The 22,860-nt window shown below is 40.1% G+C and overlaps 1 protein-coding gene across 1 annotated transcript; it reads right to left on the bottom strand.

Annotated features, from left to right (window-relative positions):
• Window positions 1-576: 576 nt before the first annotated feature.
• Window positions 577-21,738, bottom strand: gabra4 (gamma-aminobutyric acid type A receptor subunit alpha4). Its single transcript, XM_042419924.1, has 9 exons — window positions 21,650-21,738; window positions 21,405-21,523; window positions 20,110-20,177; window positions 19,631-19,851; window positions 19,112-19,194; window positions 15,284-15,427; window positions 14,529-14,681; window positions 5,645-5,901; window positions 577-2,315 (listed from the first exon to the last, which is right to left on the bottom strand). The coding sequence occupies exons 1-9, from the start codon at window positions 21,736-21,738 to the stop codon at window positions 1,779-1,781; spliced, it is 1,671 nt and encodes a 556-aa protein (XP_042275858.1). The 3' UTR covers window positions 577-1,778.
• Window positions 21,739-22,860: the final 1,122 nt, after the last annotated feature.

Below are 22,860 nucleotides of genomic sequence, written 5' to 3'. Positions count from 1 at the left end.
TTGTGTGAATGAAGCTTCATCCTGTCTGCTGTGGCCTCTCTGCTCTGCGTGTGTGTAGCTCAGCCTTCGGTCAAGCAGACACACAGACCTGCAGCTCTTTATACATCCATGACACAGAGACAGAGAGCAGAGTGGAGCAGAGGAGAGAGACGGCGACAGCGATGTAACCTGGTCACTACGCTACGAGTCCCAACCTCACACCCTGCACACTATTATTGGTTGGGGGCTACACACCCACTGCACAAAGGTTGACGCCCAGAAGCATCCCAAACATAGCAAAATAATAAGAAAAGAAAATACAGGCAGAGGGCAGAGTGTCTGTAGATACATACACCACCACACACTTCTAGTGGGTCATAAGTGATGATTGAGAAGGATTACTTTTGTATGAGACTATACATTGTTTTTTTTTTTAGGAAAATCCTGCATAGTACATCTTTAATATACAACTTTGTTCAGGCTCTGCTCCATAAACCTCACCCAGTCACACATGAGAGATGATTTCCCAGGTCCATCACCATGAAATGCTGTGAAATAATGTATAATGTGTTAAAACTGAAATGGTAGAGAAACACCTAAAGCAGGTTTATTCTCAGTCACATCTGCTAGAGAGACATAGACATAAAAAGGTGGATGACAGCCGTTCGCTTCTTTCATTGTACATGCCACAATGTCCCTAAACAAACAACCAAGTCACTATTGTATTGCTGCAGTGGTCTACTGACAAATAGCTTTCTTGCTGTTGCCTCTATTTGTTCATGCTATGACTGTGTTTTAATCACTTTTACAATCTTTGTCTACTATTTGGCAACCCATTATGTCAGGAAAGAAGCTTAAATCCTACTGTTACATGAATTAATAACTTGTCTTTACTACTTTCTGCCCGACTGATCCCCAAATTTTATCTTCAGTGTTAGTATTTCCAGATTTAGTTAATCCATCCAAAGAAAGATGCTTTGCTAGTAGGTACTGTACATGAGAGGCTTTTCAGCGCTGATCAAGTCCTGGCCAAAGCTCCACTCAGCCCGATTTGGGGACTTTCATTCTAATCAAAATTTATCTATTCCATTTTAATTTGACCATCTTTTGGCCAGTATTCAGGGTTATTTGAAACAAATGGCTGTTTCTAAACTGAAAGTCCCTGGAAACCATAACCAGAGTCCCTTTTTATTATCAGATAATTTAACTTTGCATCATCTAGCCTTCGTGGAGCCCAGCAGGCACCAAAGCAACAAGTCTGGATATTAAAATGGAAGTACACTGTAATCATTAAATATAAATCTGTTAATCCTAATAAATGTATATATTTACATAGCGTTAATACAGTTCATTTCAGGATGGTGGTACACACATCCGAACATCTTGCCAGGTGCTGGGTACAAAAATAGGAAAATGAAAAAATCTCATGCTTCATCTTGACTGTAGGCCAAAAGGGACCATGAGGCAGTTGAAGCCAATGAAGACCTTTACAGTCTGTCGTAGCATGATAGAAAGAGGACAGTAGCATATTCCAGTGTGCAGGTGTTTTCTTTCTTATGTTGAGTCAGATATTTCTAATTTGGTTGATTGGTTCCCATGCTTGTTGTTCGAGGACCTCAAGAAAAAAATAAATGTATTCTGAGTGTGTTCTCCGGGATATGGAAGTGCTTTGCAGTCACAGTTTGTTTATTTGCTTGGCAAGAACAGTTTCCTTATATTGTTTGCAAAGTCCCATAATCCTCGTTTGCTTCCCATCTGTTAAAAGAAATGATTCATCCCTCTTGTTGTCAATGCAAAGTCTAGCCACCTTTAGCCACCATTGTGTCCTTTGATAAGTAAACTACCCAGTAGACCATGTTAAATGCCCCGAAGGACACTGGGAACAGGATCCGTGCGTATTTGTCAATTTTACTGGTTCCACCCATACCAGCAGTGGTGGGCTGGGAGCACGGCGTCTGCTTTAGCTCCAGTTTGTTCCCCATCATCTGGATGCGCTCCAGCTTGGGCCCCAGCAGATGCTGCAGAGACGAGGAGTTGGTGTTCTGCTTGCACGGCGTCCCTGCCATCACGTCTGGCGTGGAAGCTGCAGCCTGGGGCGTGCTTTTCACCAGCTGCGCAGAGGAAGAGGCCACGCTGAGCAGGCTCTCAGACTTGGGGCTGGAGCGTGAGAGTGTGGAGGAGCTGCCGTTGGCTCCGCTGGCTAAAGGTCGCAGCGGTCTCGCTCTTCCTACTCCTGAAATGTTGGTGGTGGACTGGGCTCTCTGGTGACTACTCGACTCTTGGTGGGGAATATAATTCATCCGTTTTCTCAGGTTGCCATTGCTATCAGGATTTTGCTATGAAACAGAAAAAAACAATAATGACATATCTATAAGAGCTGCACTGATATAGAAGTTAACCAATATTGGTATTTTCTGAAAAACATTAAGGAGGTGCTTTAGCTCAGCATGAATGTTGTATAGTATAGCGTGATCAATAAAGGGACCAACACATATTATTGGCCATGTTAGCAACTCAAAGTCATATTGGTTGTTGGCTCCAGGGTCTGACGATAGAGGTATCCTGTAGCTTGTAAGAACCCTTTGAGGGAAATTTGTGATTTTGACTGAATAAATTTGACTTAATTTGACTATGTGGGCTGATAAGTAACAAGAAACTGACCATTTGCTGTTGGGGATAGAAGTTTGTACAAAGAGTTTGGAGGGTCAAGTCTGTTTTTAGCCTTTCCAAAATGTCAAATGTGAAAAATAAAAAGACAAGAGTGAAAGTGTATGGAATGGATTATAATGTTGTGCTTGTCTGCTCCAACATAAGCTGGAAATGTTAACTGCGTAATTAGCTAACTACGTAAGTATTAACCTGACCCAGCATTACCCTCAAGGCCAAGTAATAGCATATCATTGGCTAACAACATTTTGTGAGGTTATAAGTCAAGTCACGTTTTTTTGAAAAATTCTTGTTCAGTAGGAGTATTTCCCAGCGGTGTGGAAGCTGGTCCTAGATGCTATACCATATTAGAATTTAAGCTAACGTTTGTGGCTCTCTCGTGCTTTTTCTTGGACCCATCAAGGACCCGTTGTTCCAAAAAAATTACAAATTACAAAAGGTAAAGCTGCCACCATTATCATTGTAAATGTGCTGTTTGAGAATGTAAAGGTTGACAGGTGTATCAACAGTAAGTAAGGCGGGCGGGGGGTTAGAAAACTGTCAGTTGCAGTACAGGAATGCCAAATATATGTTTCAGGTCATTTAGAAACTGTGTCACCATTACATAGTTACTGTAATCCACCAGAGAGCACTGACAAGGTTATTCAATGTGAAATCCGATGCAGTATATCTTCACAACTCTTTAATGACCAAATCTGAAGAATTCTTATCATAAATAGTTGGTTTTTATTATGTGTTTAGGTTTTTTAAATGGTCTATATCAGATTTTCAAACTCTAAAATATTGATATTGATATCAGCCTCAAATCTCCAATATCACACTGGCTCTATTTTATAATGATGCCATTTTACTCTGTCATAATGAGCTGCCGACCGGACTGAGAAAGTTTAATTACTACATGTTTCAGTGGAGGGTTTAAGGGTCACTGTTTTGTTAAATATGTGTCTCAAAAAACCCACATTTGGGAAAAAACAATATGGGAATCTACAGATGAGTGGTGTGAATATAAAGTTCTTATTCCTCCTGTGTGCTCCCTTTTCAAGCCATTTGCAGGCGAGGTAGAGCTCACTTGCTTTTCCTCTCTGAGAAGCGGGCCGGGCAACATAAACCTTGTCATATTGATCTGATTACAGTCCCCCTGACACAGATGGCCTTCATCTGGAAGCAGACGATAGAGTGTGTGCAATACAGATGTCACTTACCAAGGATTTCACTCATTGCACACAAGCTTAAGACAGAAAGTAGGTAGCACTGCATCGGGGCGGTAATGCAGTGTAGCGTCAAAGGAGCTTATCCTTTGAGAGTTGATGTTTTCAAGCAGGGAGAGTGTGATGCTGGTACTAAGGCATTTGCAGGAATAATCCACCCCCCCTGAAACTGAAAGGATCCAGTGTTATTGTGTCCCATGTGCAGCAGAGGAGGTGTGTGCATGCGTGTGTGTGGATAGCGGAGTTTGTTTTTTATCATGGAAGAGGTAAAAGGCAAGAAGTTGGAACCATCAACACACCCTGACCCTCGTGCCAAAGCCCTTTGGTAGCGCCAACAGGACCTGCTCTCGAGGAAAAGAGTATTAATTTTTTCCCCCAGTACCAGAGCCTTTCTGAAACCTATACAGATGTACCCGGGCTGCGTTGCCTTGGCAACCTACTAATCCACTGAAGTGCCGTTGTCACCATACTGCATTCAGGCATGATTACGCCACACTGGGATTTGGACTGGAGGGGACAACTTAAAGTAGTTAGTGTAAAACTGACATATGCATTGCTGGGTTATGTCAGCTTCAATGATGAGTTAACAGTAGACCTATCTATTTAATTTGATGTCCTTAGAAGAAGATATAGTTGGGGAAATATGCACGTCTCCCATTTTATCACAGCCATCCCGTGAGAAGTGTTTATACAGTTCCATAAATACCTCCATATTCCTTCAATCACATGAGCAGCGGCTTGTAACACATTCATCTTATCTGACTAAGAGCTCTAAAATAGCTTCATGGCATATTCATGAATACTGATTCAATCCATATGTCAGCTTCCATGGTGTTAATGTAATTTGTTTCAACTGCTGATACAGAAATAGGAGATCATTTTAAAACAGTTTCCACAGCAAACACCACAACTGAGAAAAACACCTCGTGATGAGCTCTATGTGTAGTGAAGCTGGTTTTAAACCTTTTTTTGTCTCACTTTCACATTTTCTTTTACTTCTGTGAACCAGAGTCAATGAATTTGCTGAACAAACGTAGATTTTGTCTGGGCTAATCCGGTGGTAACATGTACGGAATATTTTAAGTGTCTAAATTTATTCGCCACTTCATTTACCACATTTAACAAGTAGTTGTTTCAACATGCCAAACTGTGGTTGACGGAGCAATCATCTGTGTAATCAGGTGAAAGCAAGAGTTAGATTCCTTGTTATAAACTTTCATACAGGTAGTGGCTGAACCAGTACAATTGACAGATGACAAGCTAAATACATTATATGTGGGTAAAATAAAAAAGCTAAAACATTCTGAATGATCATAAGCATTTGACTATATCACTGTATCATTTATTATAGTCTGATGCCTTGTTGGTGTGGAACCACCTAAGCTACGTATTCTGATTTAAGTCTGGGCTTTATGTGTAACAATATAGTATTTCCTGATCAGGAAGCATTTGTTGTGCTAAAAATTATTTAATTTTAATTATTATTATTTTATAATGTCAACATGTTCATGTCAGACATAAGCAGGTTCTAGTATAATATGGGAGTCCAAACTCACATCCTGGGATCAGATTACTCCTGTTTTCCCTACATTTCAGGTCCTCTCAGCTCTTATGAACAAGAACACAGCTGACAATCCTCAGGCAGGCGCACTCCTGGTCCTGGACATTCAAAAGTTTAGGCTAAAGGCCAGATACAGTAAGCACATAATAAGGGACATGCTGTGTAAGTCCTTGAAGTAAGGTACTATCAGATTATTTGCCACGGCCACTTTGAGGGAAAGAAAAATCACCTGCAGCACTTCTTCAGCGTCCTTGACCTTGACAGGTGTAGTTTGGGGCACAGGGGGACATTTGGCTGGCTTCTTTTTGGCCCGCTCGATCTGTGCGTTAGTGAAGTAGTTAACAGCAGCGAACTCGATGAGGGCGGAGAAGACGAAGGCGAAGCAGACAGCAATGAACCAGTCCATCGCAGTGGCATATGAGACCTTGGGAAGGGAGTGGCGAGCACTGATACTGAGTGTTGTCATGGTCAGGACAGTGGTGATGCCTTCAATGGATAAAAAAAGAACAATATTAACCAAAGTGAGAGCAAAGACAAGATTTTTCATATCTGTGTTAGAGGTCAATGGAGTTCTCCTTGAGTCAAAATTCTAATGAGATGATTTACAATTAAGACAGAGTCATCATTTCTAAAACTGAACTCACCTGGATTTGACTGACAGTAAATCTGCTCTATAAATATTTTGTCTGTCTGTGGAAACTGCAGTTTTCCCCAGAGATCTGCAGTTATTGCATCTATCATCATCTCATTGTAGATGAGAATAAAAAATCATGAACAGGATTTTCTTCATGTCATTGCTAAACAAATGGTGATGAAGATCATTTGCACAGTGTTCAATAGTCCATGTACATTATGTTGCTCTCGTCAGCATATTTCATTAACTGAATGCAGAGGAATAATGATCCAGATATATTTGGCTCTCTGAAACTGAAACACCTGATTTAATTGATTTTTTTGGGCCACGTGGGACAGTGCAACAAGCTGTCAAGTCCAACAGTTGGATAACAGTTAGTTGGATTTCCATCCACATGTTTTTTATGTGCATTTTCAATATGCACATAAAAAACCTGGGTGGAAAAAAGTTTTTATGCTTGACTGAGGTGGAAAAGTTAGGGTAATGATAAAAGCAAAATCTGACAAAGTGCAATGGAAATAGACTTGGCGAATAAATCATGACGTGCATGAAGGATGTGACTTCAACGACCACTGAAGTTTCCACTCCTCTGAAGAGACTAAAAATAGTGGCAGAGGAAAACATCAGATCTGTGTGGAGCGATGAGGAGACTGTAATACTCTGCAAATTAACACATGAAACAAACATAGATGCCATTTTTTCATCATTTTTTCTACACTGTCTTTAAGAACTTGAGGTTTGACTGGCACCAGTAGGTGATTTGAGGGGGATGAGGGTCGATGCCATCCCCCTTGTTAGCAAAATGACCAAAAAGCACCCCCCTTAACCTGCCATCCCCCCTCTCCATCCTCTAGTAGCAGAGAGAGTGCAGGGGCAGAGGGGTTGTTTAGTTGAATATTAGTCTGGTCTGCCTGACTCATTGATCCTTTATCTGACTGAGGTTTGTGCAAGTTAGAATCTATGGCTCCAACCATGGCTCTGAAATATCAGTAGCTTAACTGTGCTGTGTACTGATAAATCCATGGCACTGTCCGTAGTGCTGAAGTAGCAGACACATTGGTAATTGCCTTTTTGTCTCAGTCCTGCCCTTGTGTCAGTTTCATCTTGGATTTATAATATTCTCTAAACTATGTACTATAAATACTCAATTCTATACTATATTATAGACAGGTGAAAAATTCAAGGAAAAACCAACATAAAGTGTCTTAGTAAGGTGTTGGGCCACCATGTGCCACCAGAACAGCTTCAGTGCACCTTGACATTGATTCTACAAGTCTCTGAACTCTACTGGAAGGATGAACACCATTCTTCCAAAAGATATTCCCTCATTAGGTGTTTTGATGATGGTGGTGGAGTGCGCTGTGTAACAAATTGGTCCAAAATCTCCCATAGGTGTTCAGTTGGGTTGAGAGCTGGTGATTGCAAAGGTCATAACCTATGATTCACATCATTTTCATACTCGTCAAACCATTGTGACCCCTTGTCATCCTGGAAGAGACCACTCCCATCAGGATAGAAATGATTCATCATAGGATAAAGGTGATCACTCAGAACAGCTTTGTATTGATTTGCTGTGATGCTGTGATGCTTCCCTCTAAGGGGACAAGTGGACCCAAACTATGCCAGCAAAATGCTCCCCACAGTATAACAGAGCCACCAGGTCCCCTCACTGTAGGGGTCAAGCATTCAGAACTGTACTGGTTTTCCTTTAATTTATCACCCCTCTGTAGCTTATATACTCTATATAATAGTGTCACCTTCATAATTAAAGTGACAAGTAGCTACATGTAGTCACGGAGGAGCGAGGGGATCATAGAGACACACTGCTGTCTGTAGCATTCCTATAATATTCCTATAACATATCTTTGATCATTCAGTAGCATTTGTGCTGCTGAAAAAACACCCCCAGACCAAGCAACCTTGTAACAAATTATTTCAGGGGAGACATGACAACAGATATAGTTTTTACTATAGATGTTTGGTGTAACCTGGGAGTGGAGCAGGTAATGTGACTGAGGAAATTAACCTGCACTGACCGCACCGCACTCAGCTGCACAGTTATATAATTCAAAGTAAAGTTTATACTGTCAAAATTACGGTGTGTTTTGAAAAATAAGCATTATTAAAATGCTTAATGTCCTCCAGTAAAAAAATAGGCCTACACAAAATATGTATTTAGCCTAATGGCATTTTAATTGAAATTATAATCGCAATTATAATATCAAGAATTAAACTAGGCCTATATGATAACTCTGGAGTCCTAGGGTTAGGGTAACCTCAAAACTAAGCCTCCCCCCGTTAAAAATTATCAAATCATCTACTGACTGGCACTCTTTAAATTACATCATCTTGTTGCACCTACTTCTTCTGCAATAGTTTAATGGCACAAGACAAGATTAGCGCCACAAGCTGTTCGACAAACCAACTCCTATAACAGTAGTGGATTGAAACACGTATTAATTTGCATTTTCTTTTGCTGATTTTCTGGAAATGTGGTTAAATTTTGTTCTACATTTGGATGGACACTTGGCTATTGTCATGTTATCCCTTTATAAAATTGTTATGGCTAATGTGGTAGCAAACAGTCACCTATTTACACATCCAGAAGTGATGGATTAACATTAGAATTTATTTGGAGTTGGGCTTTTTGCCACTTGGCAAATATAAGTCAAATATTCACTCTCCTTTTGGTCTCCACCAACACAGTAGACAAATATCTGGTTCTTAAGCAACTAAATGTTCCACTATGTTCATCAGCTAGTAACTTTGTCTGTCACTGTTTGGTTCTGGGCATGTAGTTTACAGAAAAATAGCTGCTGGGTGCAGCTGGTACAAGATCTTGATGAGAGCAGTGAGAGTCAATCAAAACAGTAAAGCTGCAGACCGTAAAACCAAAACAGTGAGCTGAAAGATGCTATAAAGCTCTGTGGTGCTGCGGGTAACTCAATTTTTGATGATAATCACTATGAGGTAACCTTTCACATCATACATCATGTCTATGTAATTTTTCCAATTGTTGATACAAAATATGAATTGGTGCAGCTTCAAATCATTCTATCCGTCTGTCTATGAACAAAAATCTTCCTCATGATAAAAAAATAAGGGTCAACTAGGCTAATTAGCTAACTTGTACCAGTCATTGTTATATTTACTTTTTATGCAGTGCAAGATTGTTAGGTTCATAACATTACTGCAGCTACCTTCCATTTTTCTTCTTGCCTTTTCTACTGGGATTCACTCAAGCATACTTTAGTGAGGAAAAAATACTCCTCCCATTTAGTTTTATGTGTTTAATTCAACCAATGGGATTATTTCTGCCTGCAGGCAAACTCTACCTCCAAATAATGTTTGTATAACTAAAAGTCTGATCTGTATCAAAAGATGTTATGCCACTCAGAGCATACAGTAGCCAACAGTATATGTCCTGCTCCACAGCAGCAACAAAAGAGACTGTGTAACACAAACCTAAAGGACACAATGAATGGGTCTATCCCTGGACTGAATGTCACATGTTCCTCCTTCACTCTCACTGCACCAAGAGAGCTACCATAAAAATAAAACAAGACACCAATGTGGCCTGTACGCAAGGTGATGCATGGCTCCTACAATAACAGAAGGTTACATTATAAGCCTGTAGCTTTTGTCCTTGGTATTATTAACCAATAGCAATAATGTGATTTGGAGAAAATCCCCTTTACGTTGGAGATCTGGAACAATGTGTCCTGCAGAGTCCTTGCCCAACATAAATTTATCCCCTGCGCCTGGACGTGACCGCCATATAATTACCTGTCAATCAAAAGCCACTGGGTGACATTGATAGGTGAAGTGTGGCTTGAGGCCACAGACTGAGGATATTAACCTCTAATATCAGGCCGTTCTGAAAATAAGCAGAAACCGAAATGGTTGATGGATATACTGCATATGTGAAAGCTTTTGTTTTGTTTTTCCAACTATCTGTAACTAGTGGTGGTGTATGTGTTTAAAGAGTGCTGTGCAATACATATCAATATCAATCAATCAGAGAAATACCAGAATAATAAATAATTAAATACTAAAATAATTGAATACCAGAATTTTTAACCAGACATGAACATGAACCAGACAACATTTCTCCTAATGTTTGTTGGTTAAAGGACCAGTGTAGAATTTGGCATCTAGCGGTGAGGTTGCAGATTGCAACAAACTGAATACCCCTCCCCTCATCCTCCTCTTCCAAGCGTATAGGAGAACCTACAGTGGCTGCTAAACTCACAAAAAACATGAAAAGCCCTCTCTAGAGCCAGTGGGTGGTTTGTCCATTCTGGGCTACTGTAGAAACATGGTGGTACAACATGGCGGCCTCTGTGGAAGGAGACCCGCTCCCTATGTAGATATAAAGGGCTCATTCTAAGGTAACAAAAACACAACAATACTTATTTTAAGGTGATTATACACTAATGAAAAAATATACTTATGAATATCATAGTCAATTTCTGCCATGTCTGTTCTGTTAGATGCCATTAAATTCTACAAACTGCACCTTTAAGTATGGCGATGCAGCCAGAAGGCGATAAGCCAAGCTTAGCATAAAGACAGGAAGTAGGGGGTAGAAGCTAGTTTGTCTCTCTCAAAAATGAGAAAATATACCTATCAGCACCTCAAGACAACAGTTTATTAGCATGCTTACTCTGTTCAGAGTGTATCAGGCTACAGTGCTAGCTGCTTGGCAACATCACTGTGATGACAAGACTCCAGGAAGTCACTGGGTTTAGCTCATTGGTGTATTGTTTCAGTCACAGGTTGTCATTTCTAATTTTCGATTGGTTGCTAAGTTTCAAGAAGGTGGGTCTTATCTAATTTTAGCCGGTCAGGGTCTATTCGTTGTTGATTTAAATGAAGAGGACACTGGGCCCGGCCACAACCACCCAGTCGAGTAAGTGACACTGCCAGGGATGAGTGGAGTAATTGGCAAAAGGCTAGTTGAGCTCACTGGGGTTCCTACATCCTTTCTTGTTATTGGCAATCAAGGTATTCAGTATATGTTGTGGTGTGTTAGCAGCTGGTACAGCCGAAAGGCTTAATGGTAATTAAATTCCCTAGACCTAACAACAAAATATGCTCACCGGCCACTTTAGGAACACCTGTGCAATATAATGCAATCCAATACAACAGTTCTGCCATAAATTCTACTTCTATGAAGCTTAAACGTTTTTGTTACCATTGTCAGAAAGGTGATAATTCTACTTTATGTTCATTATTGAGGTTGTAGTGGGTGGTGGTGGTGTGCTTGAGTGCATTATATTGAAAAGTGATGCTAATATTTTACCCCCCTCAGGTATGTTAATGGAGTGGACAAAATATTAGGAACACCATTCAATATAATGCACTCCAGTACACCACCCCCACCCACTAGAACCCCAATAATGAACATAAAGCAGAATTATCACCTTTCTGACAATGGTAACAAAAACTGAAAATGTATAAACTTCGTAAATGTACAATGGCAGAGCTGTTGTATTGGATTAATTAGATTGCACAGGTGAGTGTATTTTGCTAATACTACCTGTGCTGAGACAGCACTGCCACTCAGCCTTGCTGCCAATTGCCAAAGCTATTCTTATGAGTGTGATGTCATCGCAATGTAAAGTCTGTGGGTAAGTGTTAGTAGTAAGAAGTGTACATGCTGTGGACATTACTTTTTCATTCCTTTGTAAGAATTTTTTTGGAGACTATTTAGTCCAGTATCCACTTCTTGTAACATATCCATGACCCAGCTGTGCGTTAACGTCATGTAAAACCACACACTGCCGTTTTCGTATGAATTAAACAAACAGAAACAGCATGTTAATAAGTGAGCTTCAAATGTGGATTTATTTATAGTCTTTATGCTAAACTCAGCTTATCACCTCCTGGCTCTAGCACTGTAGAGGTATTGATCTTCTAATCTCACTCTCGGAAGACTGCAAATGAGAGGATTTCCCAAAATGTCAAACTATTCCTTTAAAGTGCTGTCATGCGTCTGTTCTACGGGCAACCCATGTGGGAATCAAACCCCCAACCCTCTCTCACTCCAGTCAAGTAAACAACAATTGTGTTAAATGTTACAGGCATAATGAATCACTCACACTTAAAAGTGGACTTTTTACTCTGACCCTTCTTTCTGAAGCCAAGCCAAGCTCCAACTCCTGATCCTCCCTACGCTCCTGTTTGTCTTCCTGACAAACTGCGTCTTCCACGCTCATAACAGGAAGCTGTGGTTGAGTCACCGAGGCAGGAAGTCAAAACAGAGTGTAGTTGCAGGGCAGAAGAGGAGAAATCTAAACGCCAACCACCCCATCCTCACCCACCACAGCCACGCACGCACATTGAAACGCGGCGGATTCAAACAGCAGAAATTCTCTGCCTCAGAGGACTGGTACAACAATAGTTGTGCTGCTGTGACGCCTGTGCCGTGCTGGACAGGTCGGGGCAGGGAGGCGAGGGCAGTGCAGCTGGCCTGTCATTGCAGAAGAGCAGCAATGATCCTCAGATGCTTTATTACATGTGCAGCATGGAGCAGCATTTCTACTGAGGGTCAAACTGTGTTTTTCAGCTCAGCGAAGAGTCAACACTCAGGCATGCAGCCTGTGTCATCAACAGCAAAACCACAAGATACATTAGTTGTTTGGTCACCATTACATGATTCAGTATGTTGTCCCAGTTTGACTGAAAGCTACTGCCAGACAACAACATGACTGTTATTATAATCAAGCACCATCATGAAAAAAGTCAACTTATTTTGTCATCGCTGATACTTATATTATTTTGAATATTCTTCAAGGTACCACTTTTTAATAAGGACAAGTTCATAAACAGTTTATAAGTTGTAACTAATAATTTTTGAATGTTTAATAAATTATTTACTATGATTTATAGATCAGTTATAGGCCATCAGTAAGAACACATTTTGGGTTGCTTTATTGTGAAAATAACCCTCTGGCTGGTGTTTATCCTTTCTTTTTGTAAAATGCTGTTATAAATGTTAGTAAGCTATAGTTAAATGTTTAATAAGTTGTTAATAGAGTTGTATTTTGATCCTCTGCAGCCTTTTTCCAGAAAGTACAGTAAGTGATTATATCCAATGAGTCAAAGATATTTTTCACAGCCTGGCAACCCAAAAGTTCTTATTGGCTTATTACTCTTTTATAAAGTATAAGTACATAATCATTAACCATTAAAAAGCCACAAGTTACAATTTATAAACGCTTTATAAAGGATGCTTTATAAAAAGTGGTACATTTTCACTAAACTAAGTATGTCAGAAGATAAATGTTCTATGATGCAGCGATAGTGAGCCCGAGAAGAATTTCCTTAAGGGGACAATAAAGTATATCTTATCTTATCTGATCTTAACCAGAAACTAATTTAAAAGCTACAAGCAAAACTAATAATATTAAATAAATGATACTTTCATTTTGCAACACAACAGAATTCTGGCATCATGAGTGGTCAAAATGTCACTTTAGCTGTTATTGGACTCATTAATCACTGCTGACACTTGTGTTTTTGTGTTCACTCTCATCACTCATGGCGATAAGGGAGAATTACCTCTTGAAAATGATGCTCCACAATAACATAATCAGAACTACTTTCAAAATGGAGGACAAGTATCAGTGCCATTACCAGTGAATGACTTTCCACCAACACAAGTGGAGGCATCTGGCTGACAAACCACCAGAGTGAGACTTCATGTTTCATAATAAAACAACAAAGCCCAGCGACTGGTCTAGTTTTAGCAGCTGTCTGTCTCATATCGACAGACACTAATAAGTTTATTTTAAGACCCCAAACATCGTACCAGGAGAGGCGAGAGCGCAAGTGGGTCACAGGCCAAAAACTAAAAGTAACTGTAAAGTAGAATTATGAATAATGGAACAATTTGTCAAAATGTGATAAAATGGCACCAAAAAAACATACAGTGACAGAAAAAAATCCACATCCTTCATAAGTGATGTAACATTTGCTGCTGATTTTAACTGTAATTAACAATGTAACAACTACACATAAAGATGGATATTTTGGATTTTTGAAGCAAAAATAAAGAAGTAATGGAATAATATTAAAAGGTATTTATTACATTTTCAACCCATGTAAAGAGACAATTGTATTTTTTTGAGATTTTGTATCATTTAACAGTGAAAAACAGTTGTGGAGCAAAATTTATGGACTTTGCTTTAGTCAAATCTGCTCAGGAGATGCATCACAATGACTTTTACCATTGCTGTCCAGTCTTGCCTTTCAAACCAAACAAATGCTGTAACAGTGAATTTTCATTTTATGTAGAAATATTAAAGTTAAAAAAAACAGCAGCTTTATACATCACCAACTACTGTGACATCACCTCGTTGTATAGAGAGGGGAACACTGCAGCTCTGATTACTCTGTTGGCATGCAGGCATCAAATAAATTAACAAAGAGCAGAAAGGCTGTACATGATGAGGGATGTGTGAGGTCTACATACCAAAGACTGTGCGTGCCGGAACTGATTCTTTATTTATCCAGAAGGACACTTGGGAGAGGATTACTGTCATTATGCAGGGGATATAAGTCTGAATCATGAAGTAGCCCATTTTACGTTTCAAGTGGAAGTAGACCGTCATCACCACATATTCACCTGCAGGATCAACAGAAATGAATTAGTTTGATTAACAAAGAATTTTAAGTTGCATGCTGACAGATTGCAGTTAATACAGCTTCAGACAGATGTCACATTTGATTTTATTTGGTCTCTTTTACGTACGCAACATCCATTTTCACCCAAGAGGACATATGCCACCATCCCAACTTTCTGCTGCTAAAATCTTTCTTTTTTTTTTTGAATCTTTCAATATATATGTGAACAGAAAAGCCCTCTGAAATGCCTCAACTCATGATGTTTATAATGTTTGATTTCTAGAGGCTGGTACTGTCGTGTCTGTGCTCCTGATCCACTCAATATAAACCACCAAAGCTACATTTTTACAATATTTGTCTCATCACTCATGTCACATGTGGAATATACAGTGTAGATCTCACAAAACTACCAGGTTTGACGTAACATGACACAGCTTAACATGTTTTCTTTAAATAAGAGAGCAGATTTTACATTATACAAAAGAAAGAAATAAACAAGTGAGATGGTCACATCAACCCTGCAGCCATTTTGCTTGGCAGCATTCAGTATAATTTAGCTGCTAACTAAACTAAAATGGTGCAAGGACGAGCAGCAAGTCTCACCTGTGATTGATTTGATCGTTTCACTGGAGACCGTCTGGCCGATGAGATCATACTGAACCAGGCTGGAGGACTCAGGAGGGACCTCCACCGAATGCTGAGGTCCTTTGGTCCAAGTATAGATCATCTCTGTTTTAGGATAGGCATCTGTGGGCAGACAGCAAAGCCACACCACTGTGAGTCATTACTGTAAGTTGTTAACAGCGCAGAATAAAAGAAATACGATTTTCAGTATAGATTCTGTGTGTGTATAATCTGTTTACTTTCCAGAAAGGAAGATTTTAGACTGTAAACTTTTAGATAGACAGGTGTGTACATGTGTTGCCTAAATATTCATTCAGATACATTCTTTACCTAACCCAACTAATGGATATCACCTCCTACCTTTTACCACCTTGCTCCTGATTGGCCATTACAGTTTGTCTGATAGTCTGTTTAAGTCTCTATAACTGTATGTCTATCAGTTGTGATGATGATGGTCCTGTGACTGAAATATTCATTTTTATTTTGCATTTTTTCATTTCATTACATTTTGTATATGAAATAAATTCATCACTTTTTGCATCAGAACAGCCTCATTTAGTTATATTAGACAGTTCTAAGATGGACAGATTCATTTATGTTCATCAAGTCAAATCAAGCATTTAAATGCTGACTGTTAATATACTTGGTATGAATGTTGAATGAAAGTATTTTAAGTATATTAACTAAAGTACTGTGCTTTTTACAGTTTTCAGGTACTTTTATGTTTTTCCATTTATGATAATCATGATACTTTATACTTCAACTTCACTGGATTTCAGAGGAAAATATTGCACTTTTTCTACAATTATTTGGCAGCTTTAGTTACTAGCTACTTTGCTGATCAATATTTAACATATTAAATATGCCACTGGTGTATAATATATATATATATATATATGTATGTATGTATGTATGTATGATGCATTCTTATTTAATTAAATACCCAACACTATATAAAATAGTTCAAAACAGCTACACCCAGACCACCTGCAACATTAAAACACTGCTTACATTACTGCATTAGTAACAATAATATAATATATGATAATATAACACTCACAGCAGCTGTTTCCCAGCATTAAAAGTAGTTTTAGTTTTGATACTTTAAGTACATTTTACTGATAAAACTTCAAGATCCCCTCCAGACATGTATTAAGACGTATAAAAATACTCTGCTTGGAACAATAATGTGTGTCTGATATGGTTTTTCCACAAATGAAGTATAATTATCACGTTAAAATCTTTAAAATGACATCTTCTCCCTCATTAAAAAAATCAGAATCATTCTGTGAATGTGCAAATATTCAGAGGTCATTTCAGAAGTTTAACTGTTAAACACAAGACATTTCCTACTTCACTGTAAAGTGTTTGTGCACTGGAGGCTTCAAGCATCCACATCACATTTGTGGAAGGTCAATATTGGATTGTCATTGGCTCCAAACCAGTTGTGATCATGACAAATCATGCTTGTAGACCCCTTAAAATCAGATTTTTTTATGAGCACAGAGAAACTTTCCACTTTGAACAGTTGAATGTGAATACAGGGGGACTTTAAATTTTTTACTTGTAATAGAATATTTTTACACTGTGTGTTGATAATTTTACTTAAGTAAAGGATCTGAATGTATGCTTACAAGTCAAAATGATATCTGTTAAGTGTTTCTCAGAGAATGATATTCTTGACAGGGTGAAAAGCCTCTGAAGCAACATCATGGGACACTAAAACTCTCCACTGACTAATATTTTAAGGCTTCCAGCTTTTTGAGGCAGCTTGACCCATCACCTCTATTCAAACAGATAGAAACTTAAGTAGTTGATTTACTTTTCTACAAGAAGACTAAAATTGCAGCGCAGGTTTATAGAGTTTTTGTTGTCATCATATGGCATTGGATTGGCGTTTCCTGGCTAATATCTGATATTTTTCAGATTTAAATCCCCTGAAACCAACACAATGTGGCAGAGTCAAAGTTCACAGAGCTCCATGCTGTTATACTTCACTCCCTGATGTGTCATGTCGACATCTCCATCAAAAGTTGCAATATTCCGACGCACTCTCCATTGTTTCTGACTTGGGGATACTTTCAGCTAAAATCGTAAGAAGTCATTTTATTTCCTGCTGTTGCTTCCTCGGAGTGTTTTGCTGTGCGTATGCTGACGAGGTTGGCCACTCGGAGGATGCACAACAAAATGCCAGTTGTCTTTGCCTGCCACTCCCTATGGGACTCCACATCGGCAGGATACCAACTGTGCTGCCAAAATGAAATGACTCCGGTGTGTCATGGAGTGGAACGCAATGCCTGCGCACACAAGTCCAGATGGAGAAACAGAAAAAGAGAGAGAGACAGAGACAGAGACAGAGACAGAGAGAGAGAGAGAGAGAAAGGGTGATGGAGGAAGAATCAAGGCAGAGCAGACAGAGAGAAAATTAGCACACACACACACACACACACACACACACCAGCTATGGAAAATAGCTGCATAGGTCTGTGCTATCCTGAGGCAGAGGAAGGGATTCTGACCTTTCCTTCGCTTCAGGCCACATCAGATCCATGGTCGCTTCCTCCTGACTGGAGGCGAGCAGCAGCAGAGCAGGATGGTAAAAAAAAAAAAGAGGAGGACGAGGAGGGGGGCGGGGGGCGGGGGGGATGACAATGACTGAGAAATGTGAATTTGTCCTCCGCAATGTCACCATGCTGGGTAATTGACGGCAGATTGGGCGGGTGTAAAGACAAACTCGTTGTCTTTTCCTCTCCTTTCTCTCGCAGATGTAATCTTCAAATCGCTGCTCTTCTCTGATAAGACGGAGCAGCTCCGTTTGAGAAACTCCTTTATTTCTAGATAAGTCATTTCTGCTGACCAGTAGGATCACTTATAAACACTGATGCTGAGTTAGGGCTTCATTGTTCACTGCAGAGTGCAAGAATGAAATACTTCATTATTTAGTATTAGCATTCAGTCACTTTGTGTCTCTCCTCAGCAGTCCTTTTCAGCAAAGAATCCATTTCAGTGCCAAGCAGAGAAGAGTCATGTGACCAAGCTTTTTTTTTCTTTTTTTTTTTTGATTTTTCAGACCAAGCAGGGACAAACTTGTAATTTGTGACTTTCCTAAACCCTTAAAAACTTTTTGAAAGGCAATACGTGTAGCATTTGTGAATATGTTTTTTCCAAATTAGTCATAAAACTTTGCTTAGCTTCATATTTACCACACAGACATGAAAGTTGTATCAATCTTCTCATCTAACTCACGGCAAGTAAGCAAAGAAGCATATTTCCCAAAATAACAAACTATTCCTTTAAGACTCCTGGATGGACAAGAGCTGATTAACTAAACAAAATGAATAATAAATATGTAATGACACAACTTTAAAGATTCAATATGATAATGATTCATACATGTAGCACCTTTAAAAAGCTTCCTACAACAAGATCATTCATATTATTTTACACTTACTAAATGATATCTTGTGCATGTTTCTCCTGTATATGAATGACTATGGCTACGTGATTCTGGAGAGAGGTCAGAGGTCAGGCTACGACAAAATCATGTGGTCTTGGAGCAATTCAGGCTTCACTTCCTTCTTCAGAGGCATTGTAGCAGCACTGGAGCTCAACACAGACCTATAATTAACAACCAGCTAGTTGCAAACGAATGGTTGTCAAAGCAAATCAGCAAATATCTGGTTGTTGGTTACCTTCTTCACCTGCAGTCTAACGAGCCAGTGCACAATAAAAGGAAACTGACTCTTTACTTTCTGCCATGATACTATTTATCTGTCTATCTCACTCACGCACACACTTAAAACTTACAGCTTCCAAACTTGAGGGGGCATGCATGTCCATCCATGGGGAAGTCCACAAGCTTCATGGGACATTCAGCACTAATAGTCAACCTGTTGCAGTACAGAAAAGAGGAGCTCAGTAAAGGACCAAATAAATACACACACACACACACGGGTTATTGATTTCCTCATACCAAACCCTTTTCATAAAAAAGGCAAACACACAGTTATTTGACTTCTATATTGAATTTAAGATTTGAAAGTTTGGCAGCTTCGGCGCTGTCTCAACACAGCTCGACACTGTTTACACTGGAAGCTTGGTTTGATATCACAAGAAATCTGCTCCATTGCCTTATATACAACAAAGTCTGTCTTCTCCCGTTGTTTGAAACAAGCACAAACACTGAAATATATGATAATAGCAGGAATTACACAGATAATTTCCAAAACAAAACTATTTAATCAAAGTTAGGCTACAGTTTAGGCTTTCTTCATCAGGTGTTTAATGTAAACGTATTGTATAGAGGGATGGAGGTAAGTGCAGTACCTCATGGTGTAGAGAATGGTGCCATTCTTCATGATGCGGAAGAGTTTGTTGGGGGCCGTCATGTTGTGAGCCACTGACTTCTTGCCATTCCTGAAGAAAGTGTCTGGTGTCCAAACTTTAGTCACCATCAAGTTGTTCAGCCTCAAAATCTCTATCGGACCCTCGTACATCAACCTCCGGTCCACCCATGTCTGTCGAAAGAACACGTCCATTGTGTACTCCTAAGAGAGGAAAAGTAACAGAAAATACAGAGGTGATAAGATACTACTAGTCTTTTAAATGTCTGATAAGCAAAACATCTTGTTTTCCACACACAAATATAAAGTAGCAAGAGTGAGCTTCAGTCGATTTAGCTTCTTCTGCATTGATGAAATTTGGTACAAAGTTGTGTAAACTTAGCTGACATGTAAGTAACAGTATCAATACAACAACTGTATAAATTTAACTACATTCAGAGTGTTAATGGTTTGGGTACATACCATTTCAACATCTGAGACTGGCCCAAAACTTGTCACATAAATGTCTGTCTTGACCTCAGTCACAGGACCTGATGAGTCAATGAAACAGATAACAAGTGTCACATTTAATGGCTGCTTCCTGTTTCAAATCCCTCAGTGTCACACAGTCCAGCCTCAGAGACACCAGTCTTACTCACACTTGATGTTTCACAGAGTGTAAACACTCTCTCTGCAGGCCTACAGCCCATCCGGATCAACCCCAAAACACATGCAATAGCTTATCTCATGCAGAGCTCTACTGCCTTTGCATAATGGAAGTAGAAAATAGCTTAAAAGATGTAAAACATAATCCTGTTTGATTTTTCCCCCCTCTCAGTGAATGAATGTCGAGGCAAACTGCAAAGGCGTTGTTTATAAGAGCAAGGGTAAGCACTGCTATGGTATGTCTGCCTGCATGGCTATCTGGACATTTCTGTTGACAGGCTGCTTTGCACTGAGGCATCTCTTTTGGTTTCAGACATGTAGACTTTGAAAAACCAAATCCGCACTTTTAGCACTTGAACTGTGCATTAAGCGTTTTGTCCCGCAACATACACACGGTTATATAACTACATTCGCTTAAACATGCGAGCTTAGAGGCCCCTCTTCGCACAGGCAAAACTACCAGGCTTACAGGATAAAGTCTGAAACACGATGTAACATCGCGTGTGTGCTGAAAACACTGAAGCAACATGTTCCGTATCATGCGAGTCGCTCACACACACACACAGCTCAAGAAATATCATGAAGATGTTGCAATAATGTTGCCACTTGTCAAACGTGAAAGAATGATCCCTCTTCTGCTGAGCTTTCTTCCTTTTTCCCCCTCTCTGTTAACGGTGTTTTTGGAGAGTTTTCCTTCCACGAACAAAGGATGTAAGGATGTGATTTGTGATTTTGATTTATAGGGTGTATTTGGTGCTAAATAACTCAGTTACTGTATTGCACATTATGGCATGTTTTGACCTTCTAAGCCATAAAAAAAAGAAAATTTTAAAATGACGTTTGCTCTTCCCTCTTTTTATTTTCGGACATTTAAAGTGTTTCAGAGGTGCCTTATTATAACTATAAGTAAAATTGACTTTACTTGACTGACAAGTTGTGTTCAATGAGTTCACAGCTGCCTTATTGTACTTTATGGTATGTTTAAACCTCCTACGGCATTAAAAAGTTGCATTTAAGACAAAGTTGCCTCTTCCCTCTTTTCATTTTTATATGGGAAAAAGCTTCATACTGCTCATAAACACTCTTAAATCGCAGGTATCTACTGTACATACCCCCGAATCCAGGTCGCAGCCTGTTGTCATAACCGTCCAGAAGTCGGTCTAAAATGCGAGTGAAATTCTCCGGATAGATCCTTTCATCCTTCCTTGTCTGTCCAGTGGTTTTCTTTAAACTAGAAAGAAAAAAAAGGAATCAGGATACCTTAACTTCAGTGCTAAAAAAAAAAGATGCTCATTAGTGGAGAACTGATCCGAGCAGGAGGTTTCAGCACCATGGACAGAGACACTGTGGGACTCACCAAGTCGCCAAACAGAAAAAGTAGAAGAGGATCCGAATGTAAGCGGGGCGCATCGCTGTCACCATCTCCTTCTTCTTGGCAGAAACCATCTTTGCATGCCATACTTCAAGCCTCTTCACATCTCACCACGCCAGATGTCTTGTCCCGGGGAAAGGAGGAGAGGGACGCCGCGGCACAGAGGACAGAGCGGCGCAGAGAGGGGAGCAAGTTGAGCCTTTCTCTCTTCTCCCGCAGTCTCTCCGCCAGACGCGCAACACACACATACACCTTCACCCCCCAAACCCCGGTCACCTCTCGTCCGGATCCGAGCCGCTGTTGCTGCTGCTGCTGCTGCTGCTGTTGCTGCTGCTGGCATCCAGAGAAAGAAGCAATCCTCCCTGTCCTTCACTCTATCTGTCTCTGTTTGCTTCCCTGTCTCACCCTCTTTCTCACCCTCCCTCTCTCTGTGTTTTCTCCCCTCCTCTCTCCCTCTGTCTCTGTTTGCTTCTCTTTCTCCTTCTCCCTCCCTCTCTCTCATACACACACACCTGCCTTGGTCAGGATACAGATTAAACGTGCACTGCTTTGAAATGACTCAAACAGAGTCACATCTCTGGCTTTCACCGTTTCACCCTCTGTCAAAACAGGAAAAGGACGCAGCAGCAGCAGCTAAGTTGAGCAGAATTTGTAGGCCTGTTCCTCAACACCCATCTCAGCATTTCGGTGCTGCCTGACAGCATGACCTCCCAACAACACTTTTTTTATTTTCTCATCTCAAAAGCACAAAACTAGATGTGCTCCCAGCATGCCCTTTGACCCCAGCATCCGTCACCTCAGAGCAGTCGCTCACACTGCTTTGTGACAAAACGCAGCCTACAGCCTACATGTTGAACTAGTTTCAGGAATGCATTGGTGCCTGTATTAAGATTCAAATGGGTCAGTCTTGTCGCAATATGCAATCACACACACACACACACACACACACACACACACAGGTACTGTAGAGGAACTGGGACAAGCCACATGCTGCTTCACAGATTTCTCTGCACCTGGGACAAGCACAAGACCTTCACTCTGTGCGTGTGTGTGTGTGTGTGTGTGTGCGCGCGTGTGTGTGTACAGTAAGTGTGTGTGTGTGGCTCTGAAGGTGAAGTGCGGGTAAATCTCGCAGGATAAACAAGATGTCTGGGTTCCACCACACTGGCTTTCCTGATTAGTTTTGAAGTGCATAC

The sequence above is a fragment of the Thunnus maccoyii genome, chromosome 8, assembly GCF_910596095.1.
Source record: "Thunnus maccoyii chromosome 8, fThuMac1.1, whole genome shotgun sequence".
Lineage (NCBI taxonomy): Eukaryota > Metazoa > Chordata > Actinopteri > Scombriformes > Scombridae > Thunnus > Thunnus maccoyii.
The sequence above is the reverse complement of the archived record's forward strand: the minus strand, read 5'-3'. Positions and strand labels throughout refer to the sequence as shown.